This window comes from Arctopsyche grandis, chromosome 4 (genome assembly GCF_051622035.1).
Source record: "Arctopsyche grandis isolate Sample6627 chromosome 4, ASM5162203v2, whole genome shotgun sequence".
Taxonomy (NCBI): Eukaryota; Metazoa; Arthropoda; class Insecta; order Trichoptera; family Hydropsychidae; genus Arctopsyche; species Arctopsyche grandis.
The window spans coordinates 17,348,030-17,373,318 of record NC_135358.1 but is presented as its reverse complement, the minus strand read 5'-3'; the positions used below and the strand labels follow the sequence as shown (position 1 = coordinate 17,373,318).

The following is a 25,289-nucleotide window of genomic DNA, read 5'->3' as shown; positions in this document are numbered from 1 at the left end:
ACATAAATTACATGTCATATAAATTCTGAAAAACAAGTAAAATAACGGAAAACGTGGAAAATATTTTATTTACACAAAAAGTAAGTAATACTGGCTTACAAAATAAAAATAAGTACTTAATTTTTAAGTCAACTACAACTATAAATATATAAAAAAGTTCTGGCAGTGTGATGTGCAACATCTATTTACTTTTACTGATTAAAAATAATTATTTTCTATATTTGTAAAACGAAGTTATAAAAAGTTTTCATAAACAGTCATTATTTTAAAATAAAAGACTATTACCAAGATGAAAATTGAAATATAATATTGATTGGATTTGACTTTGTGAAAACGAACATCGTCTTAATGGAATGCATTCCATAGCTATTGAAAACATATTTCGCGTTACATGCTCAATTTAAATACACATAAGTCTATTAAAAAATTTCCCTCAATTTTTACCAATTGTAGTTTTGTAATATTTCGTTTTATATAAACTGAATGATGAGAGAAAGGTATAAATTCTGAAATTTGTATTAAAAACAATAACATTGTTCCATTATATTATACATATTATTCATTATTTCACTTATATAGTACACATTTATGTACATAAATATGTATTTGTAATTTTCTATTATTAGAACTCATTTTCAGTATGATAAGAGTTGTCTGCATATCATTGAGATTTTTTGTGAAGAGTGCAGATAAACACACAACAATTATTAATAATTTAAAACCATTTATACATAACAATAAACATCACTTTTACATTGAAATTCGATACATTAGATCAAAAAGTGACTGCCCACTTGTGTATTGTATTGTTCAATTATGTATATAATAACAATGCAATAATCTTTCTCATTTAATTTTTACGTATATAAATAATGTTGATCAAATGAGAATATATAAAATGAACATGTATAATTTACAAACATACATACAAATAACATTAAAATGGACAAAGATAATAATTAATATATAACAGTGGCACCGATGGCATACAAAATCAGTCTAAACATTAAGTTAGTTTACACAAATGTAAATTTACAAAAACAGGCACTTTGTCTAGCAAATTTATAACACCATCATAAGTAATTTGATCTTTCCATCTGCGCATTGTCTTACATGAGCGTAAAAAATGAATTTTCATATTGTAAAACAATTAATAAAAAATGAAAAATAATTCCATCGCTGGGAATATTGTTACACAAAATTAGAACTAATTAATTAACAAGTCCGGCGTCTTTAGCCATGCCATAAAATATTGATTTCTTATTTTCTAATAATTTTTCTGGGGAATCAAATTCAGCCAAATTTCCTTTGTCCAAAACTAACACTCTATTCGAGTCCATTATTGTATTCAATCGATGGGCGATCGTTAAAACTGTGCACGATGCGAATTCCGTTCTAATTGTCCGCTGTAAATAAAAACACGTATACATTTTAGTCATTATTAATTGAAAATACTTAATAAATAGATGAAATCCATTGAAGTACCTGAATAAGATCATCTGTTTCTAGATCTACGGCAGCCGTAGCTTCATCCAAAATTAGCAAACGTGTCTTTCGAAGAAGAGCACGAGCCAGACAGACTAACTGCCTCTGACCAACTGATAGATTTTCTCCACCCTCACTTATGGTATGATTCAAACCCGCGGCTAATCCTAAAAAATTATACAAAAGAAAAAATAAACATCATTCAAAGATATGCATGTTATTTCATTTTACATATTTGACTTAACCCACCTTTAACAAACGCTTTGAGATGAGCATGTTCCAGCGCACGCCATACAGCATCATCAGAATAAATATCAAATGGATCCAGATTCGTTCGCAAGCTCCCGGAGAAAAGGACTGGGTCTTGTGGTATGATTGTAAGTCGAGAACGTAAAGCATGTAAACCCAATTTGGAAATATCAATTCCATCAATCAATATACGTCCACTATGTGGCTCTACAATTCTACAAAGTAAAATAAATTTATTTTATCTTATATACGTATGCATATGCTTATGTAAAAATTCAAATTTTTAACAAACCTGAACAATGCAAGAGTTAATGTACTCTTTCCAGCACCAGTACGGCCAACAATACCAATTTTCTCTCCAGATTTTACCTCGCATGAGACGCCGTGCAAAACCGGTTCAGTTGTTGATCTATACCGCATCACCAACTTTTCAATGGTTACTTGACCTTCCAAAGGCCAGTCTGCTTTTGGAGCAGTTTCAGAAATCTCCCAAGGCGCCTCCTGTAATATAAAATAAATTATTTAGTATAGCAATCATATTTAACATAGAAAATGTCACTGTTTTTAAATTGCATCCCAAAAATTTGAAAAACATATACTGATCAATCGATCATGAATATTATTTAGACCTGCGCTGTTTCTCCGTATTCTTTAATTCTCTCAACAGCGACAATGTTTGTTTCAACTTCCGAAGTCATTCTTACTAACCAATTCAGAGTTTGGGTAATCTGTTAAAAAAAAAAAATATTAGTAACCATCATGAGATTTTCCACATTTATTTTCCGAACAATTAATTTCTTACTTGAAGTGCATAACTGACGGAGAGTCCCACTAATCCAGGATTAATGCTATCTCGGCCTAAAACGGCAAACAAGGCCGAGAATAATATTATCAAATTTCCGATCATTTCCAATCTGACAGCCAACCAACGATTGGCTATTATACTGGGGTAGTAACACACTTGATTATAATCCACTTTGTCCTCAGATTCTTCCATGAATCTATGAAAATAATTACATATAAAATACTAAACGAATGAAAAACGAAGTTCAGTGCATAAACTAATAAATAAAATATTACCTATCTTGTATACCATATGCACGAATCGTCGATGCTCCGGTAACACTTTCACCAAAGTGTGAATAAATTGGAGATCGTGATACAGATTCTAGCCTTTTCAATTGCCTGGACGTGGCTACATAAAATCTTTGAATGAAGTAATAAACGAATCCAATAGGTATAATAATGCCAATAAATGTTGGAGTCGATATACTAATAACAACTAAGGTTGCGATGACCTGAAACATTAAAATTATGTGAGTCTATTTAAATTCAAAACAAGATTTTGTGAACATTTTCCCAGTTTTGACATAAAATAATATCCCAATTTATATTACGTAAATGGAGATTACGGTATTTTTACCATGGAGTATTTATATACAATAAAACAGACTACATATAAAGTTTAATAACATTATTTGAAAGTGTAATATTAGATGAGAATCTATTACCAAGTTATAATTTGAGAAATTAAATTCGTTTATACAATCAATATACATATAATATAATTTACGTGAGAAACGGTATGATGGCAGATAAGTGAACATTAAATGAATAACATGCAAAGTATAATATGGAAGCAGGATTATAAAAAATGTTAGATAATATGTATCTCATTTTTAAATATAATATATACGTTATATAAGCTCAGTAAATTTATCAAATAACAATCTTATTTTGAATTAAACATGTTGATGTTAGTCAGGCAAAATGATCGCTAGATGTTATTTTTTTATATTTCCAAATGAAGTTAATGTGCAATACTAACAACTTCAGTGTGGTGTAATACAGATTGAAAGTTACCTCATAAACGCAATAGATACAATCAGATATTTCTCGGGGCAGCGACGTGTCCAAAACATCAATATCTTTAGAAAACCTAGCTAGTATTCTGCCTGAGGGTGTAGTATCAAAGAAATTAAGAGGCGCTTTCATTATTCCGTTTAGCATAACATCATGCATCAATTTAGCAGCCATCCAGCATCCCAGTAGCGGTGCCAAATCGCCAAAGAACGAAACCAGCGCTGTAACCCATTTACACCCTCATTTATTTACGTTAAAAATCGCTGTTGGTTTGATCCCACTAACTACATACATACAGATCACAAGCAATGCTCACATTCCGCATTATGGCACACAAACAAAATAACTATAATTTTTAAATATTAACACATTGACTACGGGGTATGAATAATCCACGTATTATAAAATATTTCCAATCTGGCAGGGGGTACGTAAATTCACTTTTGATCCGTCTCTTGATGATTGCAATCACTAAATAAATCCCATCAATCTACTTTTGGTCAGAATTTTTATGTTACATTTTAGAACTATTCCAAACTCAAGTGTAAAATTTTTAAAAACATCGATGATCATAAAATATTTTCCGTTCTTTTCCCTTGAACAAATTGTAATTTTGAATTTACAAGGTTTGCAAGTTTACATTATGTAAAGATATAATATTAACCTTTAAAACTTAAAAAGGGTAATACAGATACATATATACTAACGCAAATAGTTTGTCCTTTAAATGAAATACGTTTTTGATCATAATGAAATTTCGTTTGAAAAATGTCACAATTTCAGAATTTCCAAAATTTTGAAATAATTCGAACACATTTTTTTCTAATTCCAATGGGTTTAATCGGAAACAGTTTAAAATACATTATTAAGATAAAAATTCAATGTTATTCAAATGGATAAAGACTGAATGTCAGCCAAATTTTGGCACGATATTCCCAATAGTTGAGATAAGAATGATTTCGAAAAATCTTCCACCAGATTGGATATTTCCATGAAAAAATATACCGCAGTGAAAGTGTTAATCATGACAAGAATGGAAATGTTTTAAGTGTATTTCTAAATTTAAAAAGCATTTGTTATTATTGAATCACCAATGATGAACATACAGTATGTAAAGACACAACCATTTTATGAATATATGTACATACATACAAACCATAAATGAAAAATAAATAAATAATTCTATCATCATATTAGTGGTGTTGAATGCTACACATATTGTTATTTGCAGTATCAATTATCCTATATTCACGAAACTAAACCCCTATTATTAGCTAAGAGGCAGAAAAAATTGACCGAGCATTGAATATTTGCTGTCACTGGAGGAACAGTTGACTTGAGTTTGTGAATTAAATGGTTAAGGGATGTATGTATGTATGTATGTATGTAAATGCGTATAGCAAATTTAGAATGTATTCTTGTAATAGTAGTTCATGTGATTTACGTAAAGTTTTTATCCATGATGATAGTAGACCCATTCAGTAACGATGCAATGCCAATTGGTTACAAAACTATTACAAACCCTTATGGTTCCAATCAATGTTTGACGCAGGTTTATCGGTAAGGAATTATCGACTGTATCTAGATCGTTTGAGAATATATTCATTATTCTGCCATTGGGGATGTTGGAGAAGAAACTAAAAGGGCATCGTAATATATTTGTCAATAGGAACATGTGCAATTTAGCAGACGAGTTCACCGTTCCAACGGCCAAAATCAAACAAAGAAAATAATATGCCAAAACTGGAAAAATATTGCAGTATCAGAAATCACGAAAAAATATATCATATTATGAATATAAATATGTATTATATGTGAGTGCATTAACTTGCTCAAATCAAGTATTTAAAAAATAAGGCTCTCTTCAAATTTAATATTAAGTCTTATATTTGAAAAGAAATGTAAAAATTAAATAAATTATTCGATTAAAATAATCTTTTAATATTATACATGTGTAGGTACAATAAAATAATTTATTTGATTTTTTTTTAATTACTTGAAATGATATTTCATAACAACTTTGTATAAATTTTAAGTGCAGCCAAAGTGCAGAAGAAATAATTGCCAAAACAAAAGAATGCAAATATTAAAATGAATGTTGAAAATTTACAATAATGATAATTAAAATATTTGATGTACATATGTAATGATTTATTACAAGTGAAAAATTCCCCAAGATGTCATGTATACAAATAATATTCAATAAATGAAAAAACACAAATCCCAAAATGTTAGTGACTGATTATGATTTCAAGACAATTTAATATTCAATCCTTTTTATACCACAGAATCAAAGAACGAAGACAGATTAAATAGATAAAGCAAAATTCAATATCAAAATACATAATTCTAATATTCGCGTCATACCGCAAAAAAGCAAGACACCCATCCACGCAGGGTCATCGGCAATACATTATCCAATGTATCTACGTCTTTGCTGAACCTGTTGAGGATACGGCCAACAGGAGTGACATCGAAGAAGGTAGTAGTCGGAGCGCGCAAAACTGCACTCAACATATGTACATGCAAGATTGCTGATGCGTCCAACGTTCCAATGTACAACGCCAAAGATGACACGGACACCGTAACCACTAAACCAGGGTAATTGAAAAGCTGTATTTATTTATGTATATATCGCTAACTATAAATACGATATAAATATACAGTACAGTACAGTTTCACTACCAAAATTCACATTTCTAAACTAGAGGTATTATGTTATATCGACAATTAAATAAATAAAAACTGTGTGTAGAAATAGTTACTATGAAGCATATGTAGACATCCCACAAATTTATGAAATAAAATGTAAATGAATTGAAAGTTCTGTTTACAAAAACTTTTTTTGTAAATAAGTATTCCTTTCAAAACCATGCTATGTATAAAGTTAATAACAAAAATAATATTAGAAACACATGCTAAATTTGCAAATAAATATGCTGGGCCAACATATTCTGGTGTCATGAAATAATTAACATCTACGCTGTGCAAGTTTATGATAATAGTGCAAATCTCAACGTAAAAATTGATACATAACTACAAGTCACTGCTAAACCCATTTAAGATTTATATTTTTAGACAAAATACTTATTGCATAAAAAATATAGCAATGACTAACCATTTCACTAAAGAACATCAAAAATCATTCAAATGGCAATGCAAAAGACGAACATAAACTATGAAGTTGACACAGGAAGCATCGAAAGAGACGAAGAATGATCATTAATAGGACGAGCATGGTAACAAGAAGATGTGTGGATGTACATACATATTTGGTGGACGAAATATATGGAAAAATTTTTGGTGCAGATTTTTAAATATGAATGCATTCATATACATATTATTGGTGTCCGAGGAATGTTTCGAATTGTGGAAAATAAAATTGTGGTTTTTTCATTTACTGTATGTCCCAAATGCATTGATTTTAATTTAACGCATTAAACGTATAATCAAAATTAGCTATTATGGGTAATAAGATTGAGCTTGTATTACCTAAATAACAAAAGGGGACATGAATCGATAAAAAAAGCATCATTAGTAAAAAAAAAAATAGATGTTACCTTGACCAATACCCAAAGCTCCATAGACTCCTAAGTACATATCTCGTTTTTGTGGATCATTAGTTCCATTTACAACCTGAAAAAATAGATAAATATCAAATCTATACGTACATATATTCTATGAATAAAAAATCGTAAGAGTAAAATCTTACCAAATCTTTGTCGGTAGACCATATCGATAACCACACATTCGAACCAATGGAAAACGATTGAAATATTAAATTCATAACAATAGTTGCAATAGATAAAAATAATCCAATGCTAACCAAATAATGGGAATAAACGCGCCATTTAACCTAAAATAAGAGTAGATGTTAGTATGAAGGTGAAAAATCATTTGTGGTAACTTTGAGATTTTTCTTTATCTCTGTATTGGCCATCATACATATGTTCATACGCACAAAGCTTAAGCTTCCACAAATAAATTCTAAAATATGTAAATATATACATATGTACATATATATTTAATAAAAGGAATATTTACACTGCCAGTTTCGGCTTTCTCAGCTTCAATAAGTTTATTATCGGCTGCTTTTTCTTTATGATTCACATTATTAGCTTCGGGGGTTTTTTCGGGAGTTAGTTTTTTGACTTCAGCTGTAACGAACAAAAATATTACGACATTTAATTTATGCATATTATGAAATACTTTTGAAAACTAAAAACATAAAAAAAATACATACGATACGGTGATTTTTGTTCTGAATTAGTTTCAGATGCACTTTCAGATAAAGATCGAGCTCGTTGCAATTTATTTAAAAACTCGGTACTACCTAAGCTGTGCTCTAATTGTTGTTTTATTTCAATCAGTTCTATGTTAAAAGAAAAATAAATATTTCATGAGTGCATAATATACAAAATAATACAATGAAAAAAAAACACTAACCAGACTCCCCCTGGTCAGAAACTTTATTTAAATGTTGTAATAGAAAATCGGCAAAGGCGCCTTTCTTTGCCAATAATTCTTTGTATGTTCCAGTTTCTGTGATATGTCCATCTTTGAGAACAATTATGTTATCCACTCCAGGCAAATACGTAATACCATGTGTAACAAGTAACCTTGTTTTCTTTTTCAGTATTCCGGATGGTCCAATGACATGTTCGAATATATGTTTACCAACGTGTGAATCAACAGCGCTTAGAGGATCATCGAGGAAATATACATCATTGTCACAATACACGGCTCTGGCTAGTGACACCCTCTGTTTTTGACCACCAGATAAATTTATCCCTGAAAAATTGCATAGTATGCCCATATAGTATATATATGTATATACCAATTGTTTGTCATTGGGTGCATAATAGATGTTTGTCATTGGGTGCATAATACCAATTGTATATATCATTGGGTGCATAATAGAAATATACCTTTCTCGCCAATTTCAGTTTGATCTCCCCCAGGAAGCATATCCAGATCTTGTTTTAATGCACAAGCATCCACAACAGAATTATATAAAGTTTTATCCAAAGATTTTCCAAACAGAATATTATCCTGTAAAGTGCAATTTTGTATCCATGCTTGTTGGGAGACATATGCAATTGAGCCGTATGTATTGACCCGACCAGTTATTTTGTCCATTTCACCCAAAAACGCTGACAAAAGGGAGCTTTTACCAGAGCCAACACTACCGACAATGGCAACCAAAGACCCTGACGGAATACTTATGTTGATGTTGTGTAAAGTGGGCTCCTGAGAACCCCAAGAAAATCGTCCATTTTCAATTACAAGAGGATTAACTAAAATAAAATCATTCTATAAATCTCAAAAAGACTTCATAATGTAATTATTTGATAAAATAATTCCCATACTTTCTGATTTATCATGCTCTGTGCTCGTAGGATCCAATTCTTCAGCATTCATGAATTTGTTTAATCTTTTAACAGAAACGGCAGTCTAAAACATTGGCAAATAAAACTATAACATATTTTAATTCTACTAGAAATACAATATACGTAAATAAGGAAAAATACGATAGATGGAAGAACGGAAAGTTTTGAACGACTTACTTGAACTACGTTAGATATCATCATGGGCAGCATAGACAGAGGAAATCGTAGTATGTTGAACAATGATAAAGAGACAAAGGCTGTCTTGGAATCCAATATGTTACTTGGATCGGAGAGCACGAAAGTAGCGAATGTTACAAGCGAAACCTATGTTATGTTAAAAATTCAAAGAAGATTACAAAGGATGTAATTAAAGAATTAAAGTGCCACCGACACCTAAATACATTGTGCAAATTTTGACATAGACATAAGGGGTTTTTTTTATTTTTATTATTCCAGTATAAAGAATATAACTCGTATTCAATATATTCTTTGATTTCATTAGTCACATACGTATGTAGTTCAAGTAGTGTGAAAAATTACGACTATTGAAGAAGAGCACTTGGCATACTTCATACTTATAAAAATTAAAATACCTCAACAACATAAACAATCAATATTGGCAGCAGATTGATTGGCAAATACATAATGTTGAACAATGTGAGAGATACAAATGCTTTTTGCGGAGTTAAAACATTACTGTCATCCACATAACAATATGTTATTAAAGTCAGAATTGTTACCTTATAAAACAGATAAATATAATATAATTAAGTAATCACTGCAATTTCGTAATGTTATTTTCAACATTACACTTAAATAACACAATACATATAAACATACATATATAATATAGCAATAAATTATTAAATTAAAATTCATTGAAGATACAGTTAATTAAAATAGGCTTTTAAAATAGAAAAGAGGAACAATATGGTTTAATCGTTAAAAAATCGATTTTTTGATTTTGATCGGGATCCACTACTGGTAAGTGTATACACTAACGAGTGAGCTATGCATAGGTAAGCGTGGCTTCGGTTAATATAATAATAACCAGCAGCGTGGTCTAGTGGTGAATGTTGAATTATTTCGTACTTGATGTTACGAGTTCGATTCCCGTCGAGTTTCGCTGTTGGCCAGACCTTGGTTTGTCGAGGTCGATCGTTTCTTATCAGAATTTGCTAATTTTTCTGATTTTCATTGAAACGATTCCTGTAAAAATTGGCGTTTCCCTCCCAATTTTCTGTTGCGAACCTTTAGTTATTGTTATATCTTAGGTTTCGCCATATTGCTCACCATAGATGTCTCTGTGGTTGTTTATCGAATATAAAATTCGTATTGTTACATGAAAGTTATTCATCGTTATTTATCGTATTAATACGATGTTTGTAATATCTGACCATAGATGTCAGATATTGTTTAGATTTACATGTATCTTTGTAATAATTATGTGGACCAGGAAGGCGCATTTGGGGTTTACCTGTTAAGCCTTCCTGGTATATTTGTATATATGTATGTAAAAATATAAAAACCTAAAAACCAAAAGTTGACAATATGTACAATTTTAATTAGTTATTTACCAAAAATGGAGCACAGGACCAAATGAAAGAAGTTGCAGCATTTAAATACGCCGACTGTTTCAAAACTTTTATTTCTCTATTTCTGATTTTCAAGATTTGTGCTTCAAAGCTAGGCTCCCATGCATATAATTTAAGTACCTGTACAAAATATACGATAATAGTATTATAAATTATTGAATAATAAATTAACTTTAACTGAGTTTGACAATAATACACTTACCTTAATACCATTTAGCACTTCATTCATAAGTTTGACTCTCTCATCTTTATTCTTCATTTGTTTGATTTGAAGTGTTTTTACACGATTTGCAATGAACCCATTGACGGGTATGAGTATGATCATTACAGCGAGGCCAGCTAAGACAGAGGGACCCAATATACGCCAAAGAAAGTATAAAGCTAGCGTTATTTGTAGAGGGGCAGACCATATCATGTTCAAATAAGCTGTGAGATCCATAAACCTGAAAATTAAGTTTTAAGTTAAAAAATATAATACATAAGAGAAATTTAAAAGAAAAAAAATAATCCAATACTACCTTTGAGCATCGACCGACATTAAATTCACGATTTCACCAACGGTAGACTCTTTTCGAGCGCTATTTGACAATCTTAAGGCTTTTCTGTAAATTGCACTGATCAATGCTGTACGTATTCTTAATCCAACGAGAAACATTCTGTGAAAGTATTGTGAAAGAACGAGAGTTTGAATAACAGCTGTACCAAATAATAGAACAGCATATAAGAATCCTTTCCACATATGTTCTCCATTTTCTACAAATGATATCAGCAAACTGAAAATTGTTTTGTTAATAAGATAATGTAAAAATACTTAGATTGAATTCAACCATGACAAACAATTACCTCAATATTTGTGGGGAAATGAATGTCATAACGTCTTGGGTAAATTTGAGGAACGATCCGAAAGCAAACGTAGGTCCAAAGGCCTTACAGAGTGCTGGTAAAATAGAAGCCTGTTTCTTTGCTTTGGTGTTGCCGAAATCAACGTTGCCCGAAGATTTTGTATAGGATGCTTTCGCAACAGGCTGTACACTAAAAATGATATAGGATTAATCAAAATAAAACTGATATTTCAAAATTCAATGGTGAAATTAAGTTGCTTACTCGTTAAATTTCTTGAGAGATTTATTCCAATACTTGTCAAATAAAGGCACTACTTCCGCAGAACTGTCTTCTGGATTCATAGACCATAAATCTTCAATCACCAAAGGCCTTCTAAAGCCAACCCAAGCAAGTGGATCAAACCATGCAAATAGGATTCTTGATAAATAACTACTATTACGCTCCGGACAAGGATTCTGAAAAAAATATTTAATTGAAAAAAAAATTGTTGGTTACCTACATTTATAACGAAAACTATACTGTTTAATTCTTACCTTTTGGGTTTTGTAAGGCGACTCACTTGGTGGTGCATCCACAAAACAATTAAGAATGAGCATAATAAACACCAATGGAAAATATATCATGAAACTAACAAATGGATAAATTGATCTATCTATATATTCTTCATTAAAATATCTAATCAATTCTGATCTAAACTGTGGTATACCAGACACCAGCAATAGAAACCAGAACAAGAATAATAAACCGGACGTTCTCAAGCCATATCTCCTGTTGTAGAATAAAAGAACTCCCGAAAAACACTTGAACAAAAATAAATACACATTTTACAGATTTGATAGTAGATTATCAAAATAATAGTGTAAAACAATACTTACAAATGAAATTATTTTAACCATAGGGGAGTAATATTCCACATCAGGTACGTCTTCTCCTCCTGAAGATTTATGAACGGCAAATCCCAAATCGACGAGTGTTAGTACCAATAATAAGCTCGTTATAAAAAGTTTAATTAAGTTAAGGAAATTCCATGGAATATTTCTATCTTTGCTATGGAGGATGTAAGATATCTCCATGAACGAAAACACCCACAAAAAAGCACATGGCGTCCACACTAATATCGTTTTCTCAAAACATGGTGTTAATTGAGGATCGCTGGTATTCCATGTGAGGTTATAGTCCTGGAAAATAAAAAAATGCGAAATCAATTAATTTAATTATATAACGTTTACTGTTTAGTAAGACTTTTTTGTTGCAATTTTAACCATTCATATTACATTATTTTTACTCATGATTATCATATAATGTTAATTGTTTATATATTTTAATGACAAGGTCAGAGTTTGCTATACAAATATGCTGAATCACCATGGGTGACGTGGCGTGACGTACCTTTAAATTATATATTCAAGTATTATTATAACATTTGGTTAACAACTTACAACGACTATCAATCGTTATAGCTAGAATTTAAAGTGCAACTCTGTTATTTCCCTCATGTAATTAATAGTGAAAGCACTAGAATTAATTGTCTATATTTAGCAAAATCTCTGATAGCATCTCATTAGATGAAAAAAAGTAGAAGTAGTAAATAATTATTTATATTTATGTCAAATAATTGACATGTCCGGTAGTAAAGATGAAGAGATAAAGAGACGTGTGAGATTAGGATGGAGTGCATTTGAACGAATGAATGTTGTTTTTAAATCAAAAATGCCACTCTACCTGAAGAAAAAGATCTTCGATCAATGCGTTTTGCCAGTGATGACGTATGGATGTGAAACTTGGACACTGAGCGCCAAGATGCTACACAAAGTCCAATGCACTCAAAGAAGTATGAAACGCTGTATGATCCGCATAACGAGGAAAGACATGAAGCGGAACACGTGGGTGAGAAGTATGACAAGGGTAGTGGACATGGGGATAGAGTAAAGAGATTTAAATGGCAATGGGCAGGCCACGTGACGAAAGGTGGACAAAAGAAGTACTTGAATGGTACCCAAGAGAATGCAAAAGGGTAAAAGGAAGACCGCAGGGAAGATGGGTGGACGGAATTAGGAAAATGTGTGGGGTGAGATGGATGACAGTTGCTGGAAGCGTGTTGGAGAGGCCTTCATCCAGCAGTGGATGGTGAGCGGCTGTAGATTATGATGATGACTTAACAAACATCACAATAATACATATTTAGATAAAAATAAATAGTTTTTACATTTTTTGTTAGAATAGCTGTAAGTAAATATTTAAAAAATAAATACAAAGCTTTAAACAGATATTTGTTAACGGTTCTGAAGTTTAAAGTGTATTGTATCACAATTGATGTACCTACACATATTACAAACGAAGATTAAGCCAGTTGTGACACAACATGAATTAGCGTGACGTGCAATCGTTATAAGATGTCAAATGATTTGAACCCAGGCTATTATAGAGCTTGTGGTACTTACTGATCATGTTTAAAATTGAAAAATCTGTACATAAGATACTTAAACATGAACAACAAACATTTACACTATTTTATATACACTTAACGAAAACAACGTAAAACTAAATGTCATCGTTAACTCAGTACATTGCCTTCTTGAGATTGTATACAAATCATTTATTATGTAATGCAGAGGTAACTAAGGCCAAATAGCAATATTTTAATTACTAGGAGGATCGATCCGACTAGATTCTACTTTTTTTTTGGATATTTTAGAATTTCATTAGAGTTTGAGAATATGTATATCTATATGATGGCCCGTGGGATTGTAGCCGGGAGCTATTTACAAATTGTAAAACTATTTTCAAAATAATGAGTATACAATACGATTGGTTAATTAAATAAATTTGAGTTTTGACTATATTTCCCAGTATTTCCGACTCCAACAATTGTCAAACAGAGAAGTGACTGACAACAGAGGCCAACGAACCAATTACTTTGTATCCCACAAAGCACTTTTCTGTATATACACATATGTCCATATTATCTAGTGGTGACTCATTATTGCACAATAATAATTGAAATGGTGTAATACCCAACTCAACTTTGCACTGAATAAAAATAACCTTATTTTAAAGTTTCAAAAAAACTAAATATGTTTGGCTTCAAATAAAAAATAATTTATGAACGCAATACTTTTTCTACTGATACTTTGTATATAAAGGAAAAATTTTGACATTTCCTGCTTTAAATTAAGTTAATATAATTAACTTTTTATGATTTTATGAAAATAAAGTTACCCATGTTATGTCATATCATTGTGTAAATACGACTTATACTTGTTTTAAAGCAAATAGATAAATTAAATCGTAATTTTTTGAAACAATATTTACCTGCCGTATTTTTAGAAGGACATTGCCATATTAAAAATGAAATATTTTTATAATGAAACATTGCCAGGTATTTATGGATGTTGAAGATGATAGCAGAGGACTGAGATGTACCAAGCAATTACACCACCACAAGGTCGCTATCAAGTGATTATCTCCAAACTGTCAGCTACTTTTTTTGCACAGTGTACAATCGAATACAATACAATAAATAAGAAACGAAAAAAAGGAACTAATAGTCGTCGGATGTGAACAGGTTACGTAAAATTGATTACAATTACGATACTATCGAATTGAAAAGTGTGGGCGATTGAAAATTTTGACATACAAAAGGTTATCGGGTCTGATTGACAACAAAGAACAATTTCCAAGATATTCACTTCAATACAACGATCGACTAATTGGTGGCGAAGCCTCCGACCGGTTGGACGCTTACCGGTCGAAACATTGCAAATCAACAATTTTAACCAGTAATGAAGGTAACTGGAGTCGCAAATTACAAAATGTATGAGAAAACAAGCAGAAACCGAGTGGCATCAAGCATCGGAAGAAAAATGTTATTACTTTCGACATTAACGTTCAAAATCAAAATCAATACAAAGAAAATAGGGAAAATTAATTTGATCTGTATGAAAATGAATGAATACTGGGTTTAGTCACTTGTGCTAATGACCTGCTGAGTCACGCGAAATATATATTTATCGATCGATAGTAATGGCCTTAGATTTAATTATATTATATAATATATGTAGGATTTAATTACAAAACAAATTTATAAAGATCAGACTACCACAGACTAACAAAAATTAGAATCATCGCTCTCCTACTGCTACTTGGGAATATCGATTTCATAGATTTTAAAGCGATAAAAAACAACCAGTGCGTTTCTAAGCTTAAAGCAGACATGTGTACCCTGTAAAAATTATATAAACCCACTGGGGTTTCTATCTGGGTCGAATTTCCTGGGGACCCGCGGAATTTTTGATGTCAATGTCCCGGGGATTCGTATCTCGAATCCGGGGAAAAATATTTCGATCAAAACGTTCTTTAAATGAAGACAAATGTATATCCAACGATGAAACTATTATGTATATGTATGTAATCATTTATTTATTTATTTATTTTAAACAGACCATTGTGGCATAACAGGAATTCCTAAAGCGCCACAATGGTCAAAAAATATAACACAAAAAAGAAAAAAAACAAAATAACAATTAAACATAAACATAAATACATCCATACATACATAAAAAATAGCATTTAATAATAACAGATAAAGTAAAAATATCAAATAAAATATAGCATAAGGAATGCCTTGCACCTACAGCCAGTTTCAATAAATATGTAAGAAACAACTACAAATACAAAACATCCCTGTAAGGCCCAAATGGAAGAGAGTTAATCAAAATTTCACTCATAAATCACAATCAATCATGAAAACAATGATGAGCGCAGACTACCAGATAAATGGGTTAGAGTAATTTCCGACAATTTACGCTCACTAAGGTGGAAAATATCACATTCAGTCTCGGCAGCAACGATTTCATTAAGAAGTCGGATAGCTCTTGGAATAGGAGCCATTCGAAAAAGGACTATGCGGGCAGGAGGTACAGCCAGCAAATGATGATGTCTACCACGCACATAGTGATTAGGGACATAAAGCCCCAACTGCTCCAGCAACAACGGGCATGACGTATTACCACGTAAGAGCAGGAGAACGAAACGAATTAATGAGAAGTTTCTCCGAAGTTCAAGGGAATTATACCCAAGCATGCCCAAAAGGAAAGGAGTGGGGTAGAGATATGGGTAATACCCATATTCTTTCCTATATAGGAAATGAAGAAATGCTTTTTGCACTTTCTCAATCATCAGAGAGTAATTTGCTTCATGCGGATTCCACACAATCGCATTATACTCTAGCTTACTTCTCACAAGCGAATTGAAAAGCAAGCGAGAAGACAAAGGATTGGAGAATAATCTTGCATATCTCAAAACAAATCCAAGTCGACGAAAGGAAACGTCAGCGACTTTTTTGATATGGTTGTGAAAGGTGAGCTGAGGATCAAAAGTGATACCCAAATCAACAATAGATTCCACACGCTTCAACAAGACGGATCTAATGGAATATCCGTGACAATAGAGTGAATGTGCACGTCCATAGCTCATAATTGCACATTTGTTTATAAAGCGAATTATTATAAAGCGAATGTATCATTATTTTATTGACGATTCCACGATGGACAAAACTTTTTGAGATTCTGATGAAGATGAGAGAATTGTGTGTTTGACGATGAATGAAGAATTAAATAAGGAGTTGTCCAAGACAAAACTACGAAATAGCGTAAATAAAAATAGGCTGGACTTAATGAAATGAAATGAAAATAAACATGCCGACAGGATACAGAACAGATAATTTAAAAATATTGTTTTCACCCCTTTTAATTATGAAACCAACTTCGACCCTTACTGAAAGAGTTTTTTACATTGCTGGAAATATTTGTGCCAAATCTAAAAATAGGCTTTCGAATTATCATTTAAATATTTATTATTCTTAAGAAGCTATTTCAAATAAATTAATTTTATTATGACAATTTATTCAGTTAATAGATATATTGTTTACATTTTTTTAAATAAAAAAAATATAATGAAATTTATGTTACATTATATGTCCCGGGATTCCAGGAACGATTCTAAGTTCCGGCTCCGCGACAAAACACTAACGGACATAATACTCACAGATAAAATGCTCACGCGACATTATAAGCACAGAAGAAATATGCTCAGGAGACAAAACGCTCATGGTCACGCATTCGTACGTATGTATACAAACGTTATTTTTTGCAACAAAATGAATTAGAAATTCAATAAAACGTGCCGTAACGAATTTACACATTATCCAATCACAGATTAATGAATAAAGTATATATTAGATAAATCAGAATAATCTCAAGTTTTGTCCAGTAGTGTTTTGTTGCGTGAGCGTTATGTCGCGTGAGCGTTTTGTCGTGACACCCTAAAATACATGCATAGTTTACACTACATACTTACACGCATGTTTTCTATAAATTTAAAACCCATCCCATGGAACTACATACCCTACACCAGTCTTCAAAAAAATTTACACACTCTAAATGTGCATTCTAAATTTTATGCAAATATTTTTTTGATAAATTTGGGTTTAACCAAACAATGATAAGATAACTCGACTGAATAATAAAAAGAGACGAATTAAATAAAATCTTTTAAAAACGAACAAATGTTGCAATATTAACGATATGTAAGTACATAAATACGTATTGTGGAATGTGCACTGGCTTTCCTGCGAAAAATGCATCATAATGGATATGCGATAAGAAGTGCATGGACCGTGAGGGTATTTTGAATTCAACTTCGGAACAATTTTGTCTTCAATATTGGGTTTTAATAGAAACAGGATAAATCTAAAATACCATACAAATCATACACTTCAAACAAAAAAATTAAGTGTGACATTTTGTATTCGCCGGAAAATCTATCATTTCGCAATCGCCACGTGTATGCACGAGAGAAGTATTAGGCAAATGTTGACTCGAACCGACGTTAGTGACTTGCAAAAAAACCACATCTAAAACCGGACTCTGTATGTGCAAGCTTAAAGGCGATTCATAATTTTTTAACTACGACCGTCTGTCAAAAAACCAGAAACGCTTATTAAAACTTTTAGCAGCATCTGCACGTGGAAAGCAATATAAATAATTCAATCGAACAAAAATGACGATCTCACCGCGAGAAAACGTGCAAAATTAAACAAGGCGTACGATCGATAAGCTGCTGGGTTCAAAATTATACCAATTATTACATACGCTTTATTTACAATCGAATTCAATACACCACGAGAGCTGATAGCAGTTCCGGATGGCCTGAAGTCTTTCGAAACAAACAAAATAAAGAGTTGCATAATGAAAGCCGTGATATGTATGTGACTCGGCTGTTTTTATTTTATTATTAGTCTTCAGGACATCATCAGGAGTTTTCGATTGCATCACCAGCCATAGTAGTGACTAAACTAATCACATTTCGCTATAGTAGAACCTCGATTATCCGTACTAATTGGGGATGAAGGTAGACAGTCTGGCTAATGAAAAATCCGGATAAACGAAGAAATCGCAATTGACAGGGAAGACGTGTACATTCAATATGAATAATTTTTATTTGTCTACAAACATACATTTTATATAATAACATGAAGATCAATATTAAATTATTCTTTATCAAATTCAAAAATGGATTTTTGCTTAAAGTCAAATCGCGAATACTTTTCATACAACAATGGACCAGATATTGGCTGTCCAGACGATCGTCTTTGAATGAACCACATACAAATACACTCTTTGACTTCTTGATTTTTTCATAACCTACGCTCTGAGCTTTCATCTTCTGACATTTAAAGAATCAGTAAACTTCATAACTTTCTCACTTTTTTATATCCGATATCGTTGACGTTCCAATACCTTATTTAAATGACAGAAAACGTCCTAAGACACCGCTTTTTACTAATTAAAGCATTGATTTTTACGTTTCACTTACGATTACAATTCAGGAAAAAATTTGCCTCTTATCCGATCGTTTTCATACTTGGCCATATTGCTCATTTTGGTCATCAATGTAAGTAAATGGATCCTCCGCCATTACGATAGCGATAAAATATCGTTTAAGAGGCGTTTGAAGTTTGCAAATTTGAAATCTGGGTGAGGTCTATGTAATCTTTAGTTTTATACATAAAATAAAATTATTGGTATTTTTATTCAAAATAATAATTTATATATCTTAATATTATATCTAATTTGTCTTTTAATGATAACACAACACGTTTTATTTTCCATATTGGTAACATTAAAAATAAATATTTAAATCGCGATCAAATTTTCAAGAAACGAACGTCGTTTGAGTATTGAATTTTGAAGACAACGAATGAGTCACATTTCTCATTTTTATGTTATGTATTTCAAAGCAGCAAAATTTGTTTTTAACAATCCGGATAATCGAGGTTCTACTGTAATTGTAAAAGCGAAAGGTATGAGTAGGAGTTGTGAAAAAAAAAAGAGGTTTGTAAAAATACATACTATCGATCATTATTACGGAAGGATGAATTTATTATGTATATGTATATATGTAACTGTTACAATGACCCCAAACACGTGTCAACGTACATATACATATCGTGGAGCTTCATCGGTTATAATTTCGTCGGTATGTACTTTATAAACACAGTAATATACAATTACGTAATCGCAAGAGTGCTTTGTGACAGTGTGCGACTGGTTTTTACGGTTACTTTTGGGATTACCTTCACGCGCTACATCTGTTTGTAACGATGATGACCGCCCAACTCCTAGGAATATCGTGAACTTTTCGTGAAGAAAATGCGATTGGACGATTGAAGAGAAAGCCGAAAGAATGTAAGGTCGCCAGTCATTCATTGCACACGAGGTATAAGAAAATATATGTAATTGCATTCACCCATGACCAAGATAGCGGATTAAATTGAAAACGGTTTTATTTTAATTCTATTTGTAACATAATCTGTACCGGGGTTTTTAGAAAGTTCCAAATCTATCATAATGTTATGTATTGTAGTAACTAAGTAACGCGAGTCGTTTCCAAAGCCTTACGCCCTGAATCTAAGGTGGTTTTAAATTACACTTCCAATCCTTAATTCATTTTTGTGTTAAGATTTGTGTCACAAACTCAAACTGTGGTAAGGGCGAAATCACATAGGGAAGAACGGCACGTCGTGTGCTTGGCTCCCCGCTGTGGGGGATCTCATACATTTCTTCAAATACGGGTTACACCGTTATCGACCACTGTCAAGCAAGGATAAGTACAAGGGTAAAATTTGACCGAAAACACTCTAAGGGGTGATTTTGGGACGGTGTGTGCTGGGCGTGCCACGAATATGTGCAAGACATGCCACATTTTTTTCGCATGTTTAAAAGTATCTAAAAAAAAACCATTTCGCCCTAATAAGGACGAGCGTACGAATAAATGTACGAATCTCGTTCAATTTATTATAAATTTGGCTAGTTATTACAACTGCGTAGAAAACAGATATTGCGCTTGTTGTGTCAAAAGATAATAAATGAATAAGTGTATATATGTTACAGTTGTATATATATATTTTGACTAGTTGGAATATGTATATTCCATTTAACCCGGTACCGACTACCGTTAGGGCGAAAACACACTGAATGGTACGTGGTAGGTGTTTTAAAATAATCCCCTGGAGTGTTTGCGGTGATATTTTATCCTTGTAAATACAAATCCTTGGTTTAGTGATCGATAATGGTGAAGCCCCTATTTGAAGAAATTTAGGAAAAACATATGCACTGCACGTGCAACTACACCCGAATTCGGTTTGGGAAACACCCACTGTCGCAGCAGGAAGTCAAGAACATTACGTTTCGTACCAATCAGTGTGTTTTCGCCCTAACAATTGAAATGTATATTCAGTTGTAATATATTGTGACTAGTTGGAATATATTCCGTCTAACCAACGTAAGTTGATTTATATGGCGAATTACATTCCAACTGGTCAAAATATATTACAACTGAAAATAAAGTTCGATTATAAGTTAGTACCAGGTAAGATGGAGAGGTTAGGTTTTCGGGAAAACACCACTCACATTTAACACATTTTTAGATTTATCATAATACGGTACTCATTACTTTTATTCGCAATACCCATCAAATATTAACGCATTATTAATTTCTAAAGCAGTCACAAAAACATCAGAGCTGTCAGAACTCAACTGTTATATTACAATTGGCGCACACTGTTGAAAGTGTATTTGCGCTTGTAGAGATATAATTTACTAGTTAAATTGTATTCGGATATGAATGACCTAAATCGCCAGTTGGAATATACATATTTTAACTGAAAATACACTTCGACTGTAACATATCCATTGCTGGCAAGCGAAAGTTTATCTTGTCGTAATCAAGATATTTAACAGAATATATACATTTATGAAAATTCATTCGATGACAGCACTTGTTTGTATATCTGTATTATTTAACAACTTTGTTAACCTATCAATATTAAAAAAGGTCGGCGTATTGGAAAGCATGATGTACCGATATTATACCGTATGCAAATTCATATTTTATCATAATAAAATAGAAACATTTCATTTACAGTTATGTATGTACGACAATACAGTTCCTACCCATTGAAAATGTATCCAACCTTTTTTTTTTTGTTTAAATTCCTGCGACCAGGTAAATTTTTGCGATATCTACTAACTATTATCTACATAAGTGTGATACTTAGTTTTAAAATGTTCTCAAACCTTCTCAAAATGCAATGGGAAAAAATGTAGATTCTGTTGATCTTATGTTTAATAGGATTTTTTAAACATAAATTGCAATATCATATTGAGTAGAGGTAGGATAGCCAAGGGGCCGCTCAGTATTCCATTGTTGTAAATCCTTTGTAAAAAAGGTTCGGCAAACCTTTAACAATGCATTTACAACATTTGAACAATACGCGGCACGCTCTGGGTCCGGGCTTTAATAATGAGATATAATTTTACAACAAGGTGATGTCAAAGCCCAAGCATATAATGTCAAAGTCCTGTCCCTTACACCCCAATTCGACCAATAGCATTTCGCACGTTCAATGTTCTATTGTCTACACGAAATGCTATTGGTCGAGAGGCGGTGTAAAGAACAGCATTTTTTCGTTCTTTACACCGTTTTTCCTAATTGTCTTCCTACAGTGGATCAACTTGAATGCATTATTGATTTTATATGTCTCATATTATTTTAATCTAGACCGTGAGAATTTGGTGATGTCGATATTTTGCATTATTTTATTATACAGGTCTCATCTTTACTTTAATATAGGTTGTGTTAATTTAAATAATATTTGAAATTCTTTTCTAGTCTAAATTTCAAGTTTTATATTACTGTGAGAATTGAAAAATTTGTGAGAGGTCCATAACAATACACAGGATAGCAAAAACGATTGAAAATTGAGCTACATAGTTAGTATGTCTTTGATTGTTGTTTTTTTTTGTATACACTAAAATTGGCCAGATTGGTTCGTGTATGAACAAACTAGTATGTTCATGAACAAACGACATATACACTTGGAATGTAACGAATATAAAGCCAAAACTTAACATAAATAAATAAAGAAAGACAGAGATTTACAATAGTGAAAATAAATTAAGACAATATAAAATAAAACAAGTATGCAATGATACACATAAGTTAATAAATATATATTTATGAATGTACCATAAATCTTAAAATGAAAAGCATAATTTATTTTTCACTTATATCACTAGACTAGATTAAGTACTCATTTTGAATATAGCAATACATATGTAAGTTGAGTAAATTTCTAAAAAAAATATTTTCTTAGTTTCACTTCACCTATCGTTCCGACAATAATTTTTTAATGCAAAAGGTTATTTAAAGTTTTTCATTCCAAATTGACCCTTTTTCATTTCAAATTGACCCTTTTTCATTTCAAATTGACATTGAAAAGGGGTGAATTTAAAATGAAAAAGGGTCAATTTGAAATGAAAAGGGATCAATTTGGAATGAAAAACCTATATTTTATATATAATAATCGAATTTTCGATTAAAAATTAGCTTGAAATCTACATATGTATGTACAAATCGCGTCGCTAATCGGTCAATTAGTCAAGGTTTAGACAAATTCGCCGAACACTGGTGATTTTCGGTCTGAAAATGATTTAGAAACGACGAATCACAGAGGCCAGAGATTTGATCACATAAAGCTCGGACCAAGGACGCCGATAAATAAAAGTGAAATTGCAACAATCGAACGGAAAAAAGCCGGAAAAGTTTGAGCGCCGCAGATCTAAATTCGGTTCAGTTCTATAACGGGACATGCGAGGTAGACCGGTACCTCATTCTCTCGTATAAACAACGGTTGATGGGGGAAAAGTGCACCGAATGGAAAACAATGATTTTTTTATAAATTGATACTAAAAGTTTGAGAATGCGCGAAATGTGAACTAGTCATTGTTTAGTTGGACAGGTCGATACTGTCACACAGAAATGTCTCGTACAAATAACACAAAAACGTTGTATATGGAGAAGATATGTAAGTCAATTTTCAATAGGAAAATTTCGACTCATCGTGAGTCGAAATGAAATAACGTGAAACAAAATGAAATGAATTCAATATGCATATGAAGTTGGAGAAGAGGATAAGTTAAATATTTTGGAAAAAACATCGCATGAGATTAACGTGTACAAGCGAGAGTGAGAGTGAAAATGAGGTTATGGGATGTGAACGGGTGTCAGGATTAAGAGAAGAAGTGAAGAAGATTTACCCAAAGAGGGGAGCCACACAACTCGTCCATTCTGGGGTGGATTGGTGGATTGGCGGATTGGCGAATTGGCAAATGTGCAAATCTGCCACCAGCCGAGTGGGTCGTTGCCGAACTCGATCAACAACCTCACCCGACGGCGCGCCGCCGAACACTGATCTCGACACGCGATTCACACTGACGTATGACGTCTCTACTGAAAGAATACTGGACTTGCTATTTTACCGGCATTGTCTACAGCGGTTGTAAATATGGCCATGTCGCAAATGTCATATTCTACAGTAAACGGACTATTTCTGCAAATTGCGATCGCGAATACGGAATATCTGGCACTCGAGTTCTCGTTAGTACAATATTTCTCGTGGGTACAAAGCCGCGCCTACCATATATACCGGTCTTCCTCACGGGCCCGAAAACGCAAATATCGGAAGGCAAAGATCGAAAATCGAAAGATCTTAAGTCGGAAGATAAAAAAAAGGGTGCATGGTAAACGGTACTATGTATATATAATATATATGAGCAGTGCCGGCCTTACACCCGATGGCGCCATCGGGCAATTTTTTCTAAACACCCTTAGAAAGAACTTTCGCCTTTGGCGCTTTAATCTAAAATTTTGAATGGGTTTTGGCGCTCTAATTTTAAATATTAAAGCGCCTTTGGCGCATCGTTCGGTGCCCTAACTTATTTGGCGCCCTCGGGCGCCGCCCGACCTAGCCCCCCCTAAAACCGGCACTGTATATGAGTGGCATGCGGTGAAATTATCTCTCTTTTTGTCATACAGCCTTTTTTAAAGTGCGCGCGCAGAATACGGGAGGAAAAGCCTGTTCCTCTTGTTCCTGTTGTATCCTGCTCGCGCAAATTAAGTGAGTATGTACGATGGGGGGAGACCCTTTTTTTATCTTTCGACTTAAGATCTTTCGATTTTCGATCTTTGCCTTCCAATTTTTGGGGTTTCGGGCGTTTCACTTTCGATCCCGTGAGGTAAACCCCTACCATATATACATACAAATGTGTGCAACGCACACAGGCGGCCGAAATACAAAGGCGGCTGAAAGAAATGAGAGTCGAAAAAATGATATTCCTTAAAAAGTACGAAACAAGACATCATACTTTTTAAAATGCTTTTACATACGTTGTGTTGTTGTATACTTGTGGATTGCTGTTGCAAGTTATAACATTTAAAGCATTCGAATTATAACTCGGGGAAA

At 32.5% G+C, this 25,289-nt stretch overlaps 2 protein-coding genes across 4 annotated transcripts in view; one reads left to right on the top strand and one right to left on the bottom strand.

The window, feature by feature from the left end:
* The window catches only part of LOC143911007 (uncharacterized), a 901,246-nt gene that overhangs the window by 865,981 nt on the left and 9,976 nt on the right, over window positions 1–25,289 (top strand). The window lies entirely within an intron of this gene.
* Window positions 43–24,280, bottom strand: MRP (Multidrug-Resistance like Protein 1). Of its 3 annotated transcripts, none has more exons than XM_077429660.1 (24): window positions 24,085–24,280; window positions 12,301–12,603; window positions 11,959–12,225; window positions 11,687–11,880; window positions 11,426–11,614; window positions 11,101–11,355; window positions 10,785–11,025; window positions 10,565–10,702; window positions 9,581–9,727; window positions 8,967–9,051; window positions 8,526–8,894; window positions 8,044–8,388; window positions 7,841–7,969; window positions 7,642–7,754; window positions 7,310–7,453; window positions 7,158–7,233; window positions 3,598–3,818; window positions 2,815–3,032; window positions 2,537–2,735; window positions 2,364–2,462; window positions 2,027–2,235; window positions 1,735–1,949; window positions 1,486–1,652; window positions 43–1,406 (listed from the first exon to the last, which is right to left on the bottom strand). In XM_077429660.1, the coding sequence occupies exons 1-24, from the start codon at window positions 24,112–24,114 to the stop codon at window positions 1,212–1,214; spliced, it is 4,548 nt and encodes a 1,515-aa protein (XP_077285786.1). In that variant the 5' UTR covers window positions 24,115–24,280; the 3' UTR covers window positions 43–1,211. The 3 variants fall into 3 exon arrangements, with proteins under 3 accessions (XP_077285786.1, XP_077285784.1, XP_077285785.1); XM_077429658.1 differs by lacking the exons at window positions 3,598–3,818; window positions 9,581–9,727 and adding exons at window positions 5,965–6,188; window positions 9,165–9,311; XM_077429659.1 differs by lacking the exon at window positions 9,581–9,727 and adding an exon at window positions 9,165–9,311.